The 7530-nt window shown below is 33.4% G+C and overlaps 1 protein-coding gene across 1 annotated transcript; it reads right to left on the bottom strand.

The window, feature by feature from the left end:
• Nucleotides 1-545: 545 nt before the first annotated feature.
• LOC129889152 (uncharacterized) lies at nt 546-4889 on the bottom strand. Its single transcript, XM_055964341.1, has 2 exons — nt 3205-4889; nt 546-1096 (listed from the first exon to the last, which is right to left on the bottom strand). Exon 1 carries the CDS (start codon nt 4524-4526, stop codon nt 3267-3269), a length of 1260 nt encoding a protein of 419 aa, XP_055820316.1. The 5' UTR covers nt 4527-4889; the 3' UTR covers nt 546-1096; nt 3205-3266.
• Between the last annotated feature and the right edge of the window lie 2641 nt (nt 4890-7530).

Genomic DNA, 7530 nt, shown 5'->3' with positions numbered 1-7530 from the left:
CCAAAGGCACATATGCTCATACCCTATATGCATCTATTAAACCTTTTAATAGTAAATGGTCCACATGAAAAGTAAACATGCCCATATTCATCCTTTTATTCGTTCCAAAAAAATTATGGAATACAATTCCAACCTTAGCTGATATGATCAATTTATCACAAGAACAAATAACACAAGAGAATTCGTAAAAAATATTTTATTTCTTCAATATATAAGCACATGAATTCTCAATTATTTTCACTTCACATTTGAACTGGGATGGTCAACCAATTAGCCAACTTGTTTTTCCTTTAGTAAACATCCAATTTACTTTTGCATGCCCATATTTATGTACTACAAGCAACATTAAAAGATGGATAACTTTTCACATAAATATTTATAATCCAAATCTTTCCAAATTTCTATGTTTCAATATAATATTTTTTCCTTGTCAATTTCATTGAAACTTGAAAAATTCTTTTGAGACTTAATACAATCACAATATCATGTACAATTTCATATTATTATTATTATTATTATTGTTTTTTTTTTGGGGGGGGGGGGGGAGGAGGAGGGAAGAGGGGGAGGAGGGGGGGTAGCAGCAAATTATCTTTTTCGGTACTCTCAATTGAATTTGTGTAATAACACATATTCCATAACACCATTCGTATGGTGAACATCTCCTTTTATGGAGGAAATTATTACACTGAACCTCTGCTCTGCAACCTATCACCATAAACTCCCCTACTCTGCCCACCATTGTAAGAGCTAGACAATACAGGTGAATATCTACTTGATCCAACACTATCATCAGAGACTCCACTCCTATCATACTTCTATATGCTAGAATCCTGCGATGACATCTTCCTGACAGCAGATGCAAAATCTGTAGCACCTCCAAAAGAGATGGAAGAGCCAGATCTAAACAGAAGGGTATTCTGTTTTTCAGAAGACCTATAGGGATTCACATTTTGTTGAACATCACTGCCAAAGTACTTTAGGCTGTTTTTTTTTTACTTTCTGCCACACAGAGAGCAGGGAAATCCAGAGCACTAAGATTTGGAGCAGACGAGGCTTTTGAATTCATATTTTGATTCAACCCACCATCAACTTGAAGCTGTAACAAAGAGTTTTAAGCCATTAGTATGTAATTGAAGGTTCCAACAGAACATAGTTTCCAATTGAAAATCAATCTTCAAAACTATCAGAGAGATGACCAGAAGTTTAACCATTCCCTATATCGTGTCCATTACCACTATTCTGTTCAGTGCAATTAATTTGACTGAACATCCAACTATTTTGTATAATCCTCAGAAGAATTATTTGCTTGAGGACTCGAGACAATCTATAGAACACATAAATGACATAGACTACTAGGACACAGAGACTCTGATGGAAACTAATTGATTAAACTTTTTCTGTAAGTAGCTGATTGACAAAACTTACCACATAATTGACTTTCTAGATATTTATAAACATAGAACATTTAAACATCATGTATGGAGAAAATCTGGATTCCTTAATTTAATGAGGACAAGGTGCTCAGATAATTCTAATCACTGAATAATACTTCCCAAAAGTTTAAATGAGAGGTTGACAGGATATGATGGCAGGGGCACAACAAAGGAATATCCAGCGTCACTTTATGTAGTTGGTAGAGAAAGAGGCATGCTTAACGGATCAAAATTTAAGGGAGAGAGGCATTCAGTATCTTCAAGATGCTATCTTTGTGGTAAGGAAGCTGAAACTGTCACCTTTTTTTACATTGTGAGGTGACTTCTCAAATCTGGAACATCTTTTTAAGCATGAGTATCAATGGGCAATGCCTAAAAGCTCTTCGGAGTTGTTGAAATGCTGGAATAGGGTAGGATGTTTACTCAAACAGAAGAACAGATTGAAGATGACCACACTATGTATTTGGTGTACCAATTGGAGGGAAAAAAACTTGAGATGCTTTCAAGGCACGAGTAACCAAATTCAGAAGAATAAGATGAACTCCCTTTTGTTACTTCATATTTTGGTGTGAAGAAGAACCCCTAGTGGACAATGTAGCTATCCTAGAAATTTAGAAGCATTGTAAATAGCCTAAGGTCTATCGAAAATAGCCTCTCTACTCCATAAAGTTAGGGGTAAGGTCGTATATCCCACACTCACCAAACCCCGGTTGTGGAATTTCACCGAGTATGTGGTTGTTGTTGTTGCATTCCTATACATTTCCTTTGTTTTTTACTGTCTAAAGTTTCAGTGACAACAACAACAACAACAACAATCCAGTGGAATCCCACAAGTGGGATCTGGGGAGGATATGATGTATGCAGACCTTACTAATACCTCATGGTGATAGAAAGGTCGTTTCCAAAAGACCCTTGGCTCGAAAGTTACAGTTTCAAGTACGAGAGAAAAAAATAATATATATAGCATAAAGAAAAAAGGAAAAAAGAATAAATAAATAAATAATAAATAAATAAAAAGTAAAAATAGAAATAAAAAAAAAAAAATGCAATGCAAAATTTACAAAACAAGAACAATAACTATAGCAAAGTATAAAGTTTCAGTGAACTAAATATATATTGTTCAAAAATAATTTCCAAGTGAAAGTGCAACAACAGACAACAAATTAAAGGACTCTATGACATTCATCATCATGCCCTACCATTGTAGTTGTTGGTGCCCAGGATTCTTTCTGCCTGGTACGGGAAATTATCTGGGGCTCAAGCTATACTATAGAATTTTACCTTTATTACTGTAAACTTCATTGATGTACCCTATCACGTCATCTTTTAAGCTCGTGGAACAACCAGAGATTCATAATATTTTTTAAAACTTAAAATATATAAATGGGCAGATAATTGAGTCGTTGTCACAAGCAGCAAGGGAAAGACCACCAGCTAAGTTGACGAACTTCAGAATTGAGCAACATCACAAAATTACCAAAACTTGGTGGAACATGTCGACAAGTCTTCTTTCTTAATTATTTTTATCAAGGAATGATTCATGTCACCCTGTGCTAGTTAAAGACAAAAGGGAAGAATATCAACGAAAATAGGTTACAACTTGAATAGCAAAACCAGTAAAGCGTCTGACTAGACCATTTGTAATAAATAAATGACATGACGATTGTCTTGTTACTCAGACATTAAGTTTCCCCATCATAAGTAACATATTGAAAATGATATGACAGTAGAGATGCATTTTGATAGCAGCAAAAAGTTGTTACATACTAACCTACTCTACACATTCATTGATGAATGCATCTTCCACATTTCTAGCTTTCACTGTCTTTCACATCAGCAACTAATAGGATGCAGCAAGAACATATTATTTCTATAGGTAAATGACTTATTCTTGGCACCAATGCACCACAGATGGCCTTGTACTTCTAGGTTGCCTTTCATTCCTGCCGTTTCCCATACAAACTTGAAAAGCCCCAGAGCTCTGCTTAGCTGCTTTACCCCGCTCTGCATCATATTCTGCTCATCAGATGTTAGGATCTTTCCCATGCACAGACGGAACTTATCCCCACGACCAATTGCATAAAGTCCTCCACATACTTCAACATCAACATCCCAGATGCTGCCATAAAGATAATAAAGAAGAAGTGTGAACACACATCGCGATGAGTGGCCCAATGTCTTAGTCAACTTTTTATGCACTAAACTCTCCTGATGGCGAGCTTCCTTATATCCAATGTTTTTGTCTATGAAAACATCCTTAATCTGATAAAGCCCCTCTTTCATGACCTCAAGCTTCTTCACCTCCGAAGTAAATTTTTTCTCTTCACTCAAACAATTAACAAGGTCGCTGAACATTTCAAGAACACCTTCCCACTTGTGAGAAGCAGGTGACTCCACGCCTTTTGCAGGTGCGAGGCGCATCCATGAAGTGGATTCAGGGTCATAGGAAGTTGCATTTTCTAAAAACTTTTGACAAGTTGTAACTATTTGTTGAGCCATTCTAATTTCTTTACTCGGACATCTACAATTTAGAAAATCGATATTAGATTTCAGTCCATACAATATCTCCTCGACTGTCCCTGTCCATATGGGGTACTTTGTGACCTGTGCACATATTGATTGCCTGACAAGCTTCCTTTGTTGTGCAGAAATATTCAGGAAGTTTGATATTTTTCTGAGCGAATCAACTGTAATTGATTCCCTCTCGCTAGCTTTACTGAAACAGACAGGATGGTCACATTGCACATCAGCTAATGCTTGAACCACATTATTTTTCATCATTTCTTGCATTGATGGACACCCAATAAAGGTCCTCGCCAGTGATTTAAAAGAAGACAACTTTTGTTCCAAGACCTCATCATAAACTTTCGAGTGATCATTAACATTTACTAGCTTCCCATCAACTAAGTCCACATTCTTCAGCAAGTGGTTCAATTTTGTTAATTTTGAGAAAGCTTTCTCGTACCATTCGGAAGGCAAAGATTCGTCCTGGACTTTCTCTGAGCAGTGATAAAACCGCATCAGCCCACTTGTCTTGGCTGTAAACATCTTAGCTCGAGGTATAAGGTTCCTCCTCACGCTACGCACTCCCATTGTACGGCCAACTTAAATTTACCACAAAAGATGCAATTGAAACAACCAGCAACTGCTTTGTTTTCTTTCACTGAAAAATGGGACGCCTAACCACCGAACCTGCATCGAAAATTCAAGATACTCAGTCCAGTGCGGCATTTCATCGATCAGCTTGTGAGCATATATTTCTTCACGATCAACAAAAGTTGAAGGCTCAAATGAATTCAAATCTTGAACTAATCAAACTAGAATGGATATAAACAGCATACGTTCTGAAACATGTAAATTTTCAGGATTGGTGAAGGACAAGAAGAAAAGGAGAGAGAGTTATACTTTGACGCCTTAAAAGTTTGGTACAAGAGAAGAGTGAGGCGAGTACCAAAAAAAGATACGAGCAAAAAGTAGTCAAAACTACTAAAGTTTTTCCAAAAAAAGATACGAGCAAAAACTAGTCAAAAATACTACTAAAGTTTTTTTTTTTTTTGAGATAATGTCAAAAAATATATTTAAATTATCTTTTTTTTAATTTCATATCTAAATTATTGAAAGTATGAGTTTCATAACATAGACTTTCACATGAATAAGATATTCCACCTTGACAAAAATTAAATAAACTATTAATATTAGTTAAAAGTTAAAACTTAAAGTGTTTCTATTCCAAAAACAGAAATTATTTTTTTAAAAAATAAAATTTAAAATTTTGTATTCACGCACTCCACCACTTCTCCCCCCACCCCCACAATCCCCATCCTTTTATTTTTTTTAAAATTCATACTTCGCCCCTTTTTTCATTCCATCCTAAAAAATGTTATTATTTTTATTTCTTTAAAATTATACTCACCCCATCTAACCCTCCGCTTTTAATTTATAATTATTTTTTTATATTTTTTCTCATTTTGTGTTAGATATGTGCATATATTTTTAGGTAAATATTTTTTATTACTTGCGTATCGAATATAACAAAAATAAAAAAAATTATTTTAAAAAAAATTACGGCAAGTAAAACATATTTTTCTAAAATTATATGTATATATCTAATACAAAATGAAAAAAAAAATTAAAAATTGAGAGTTAGGTGGGGCAGGGTAGAATTTTTTTTCTTAAAAAATATCTAAATTATTATTTGAAGGGGGAGGAGGGGAGATCAAGTAAGAATTCTTTTAAAAATTTCATAAAAGCAATTTAATAAATAAAAGTAAAACAAAAAAAATGGGGTGGGGGGAGGGGTATGGTGAGAGAAAGTGGTGGAGTGAGGTCCGAAAAATATTTTACATTTTATTTTATAATTTTTGGGGGGGCGAGAGATAGTAATAATTTAATTTTTAATTTTAATAATTCTAATAATTTATTTAATTTTTGTTAAGGTGGAATATTTTGTTTATGTGGAGTGTGATGCGAAATTTTTTTAAAATGCAAGAGAGAGTGTAGTACACACACCATGATGATGGTGGAACAAAAAAAAGAGGTGTATTTCTCAAATTAATAAGTGATAGTTTAAGTATGAAACTCACACTCCCAATAGTTTATGTATGGAACTCAAAAAGGGGAATAGTTTAGGTGTGTTTTTGACACTTATATTTTTTTTTTTAAAAAAAACCATACTTAAGTTATTGGGAGTATGAGTTTCATACATACTAATAATTAGTTTGAAAAATTCTCCTCAATGATGTTTGTAATATTGTTGGATATTTTGTAATATATAGAAATCTTGAATTGAACAGAGACATTTATTCATGAAAGAACATGAGTTTTATGAAAAGTCATCTCTTAAATTATATAAATATAAAGACTCTCTAGAAATAGCCTACAAAAAATCTGCAAGTGTAAAGAATGGATTTGTTGTATCTTAAAGGGATTTGTTTGTATTTTCTACAATATGTATACGAATAATATCTTTTTAAAGAAAGTGATTCTTCACACCTCAAAGACATCTTCTTCTTTAATTGTACTTCTTATTGTCTTTTTTAACAATTTTAAAGAGATAATGGTCTGAAAAAAAATATTAGATTGATCCAAAATCAGATAACTGAAGTTGAATATGATTAAATTTTGTCAGAGAAAGATTCTGACAAATTGGTAGAAGTTGTAAGTGTTTCTCCTATAGTTGATGGGTTAATTCCCGCTGATGACCAGACAGTTCATCAACTTGGTATGATTAGGCCTTCGCCACCTCCAGGTAATCTAGCGGATGACACATTGAATGTTAGTAAAATAGTGATTATTCCATTGGTTTCGATCTTCTCATTTCACTTGGTGTAATTCACCCCAAATTTTTTGGCACATCAAAAAAAGAAGAAGTAAATTAGCATGAATCAAGAAAGAGAGAAGAGCGTATGGATATGGATCAAGAAGGAAGTAAAATTTTATCCTTAGAAATTTTTGAGAAATGATTTTTCGCAAATGTTAGGATAAATAATTTACTTGTGATGATCTTGAAATGCATTTTTAACATATTTGTTATGCTTATCATAAATTTGCTATTTGGGCCGAAGAAAATTATTATGGCATAATTGTGTTGCATAAAGATCATGTGAATTTTATGTTCAAGTTATGAGAAATATTACAAACTAGTGGGGAATTGTTGGATATTTTGTAATATATAGAGGTCTTGAATTGAACAGACACATTTATTCATGAAAGAACATGACTAATATGAAAAGTCATTTGTTCATGAAAGAACATGATTATTATGAAAAATCAACTTTTAAATTCTATAAATATAGACTCTTTAGAAGTAGCCTAAGAAAAATCTTCAGGTCTTAACAAAGCTTTGTTGTATCCTGAAGGGATTTGTTTGTATTTTCCCCAATATGTATATAGACAATATTTCTTTAAAAAAAGTGATTCTTCACGCCTCAAAACCATCTTTAGAAACGTTCTTAGGAGAATCATGTAAAGCAGTATGAGAAGAATATAAACAAACTTATCCCCAAGAATTGCAAAGTCGAATAGACTTAGGACCAAACCCATATAATATCGCTAATAAAATATATGTACTATTAACAGGAGGGCGGTTTGAACGCCT

Source organism: Solanum dulcamara, chromosome 5, assembly GCF_947179165.1.
Source record: "Solanum dulcamara chromosome 5, daSolDulc1.2, whole genome shotgun sequence".
Lineage (NCBI taxonomy): Eukaryota > Viridiplantae > Streptophyta > Magnoliopsida > Solanales > Solanaceae > Solanum > Solanum dulcamara.
This window is presented reverse-complemented; position numbering and strand designations above follow the sequence as displayed.

Excerpts from the sequence above, each read along its gene's own strand:
- LOC129889152 (XM_055964341.1), bottom strand. The coding sequence starts at position 4,526 with ATGGGAGTGCGTAGCGTGAGGAGGAACCTTATACCTCGAGCTAAGATG.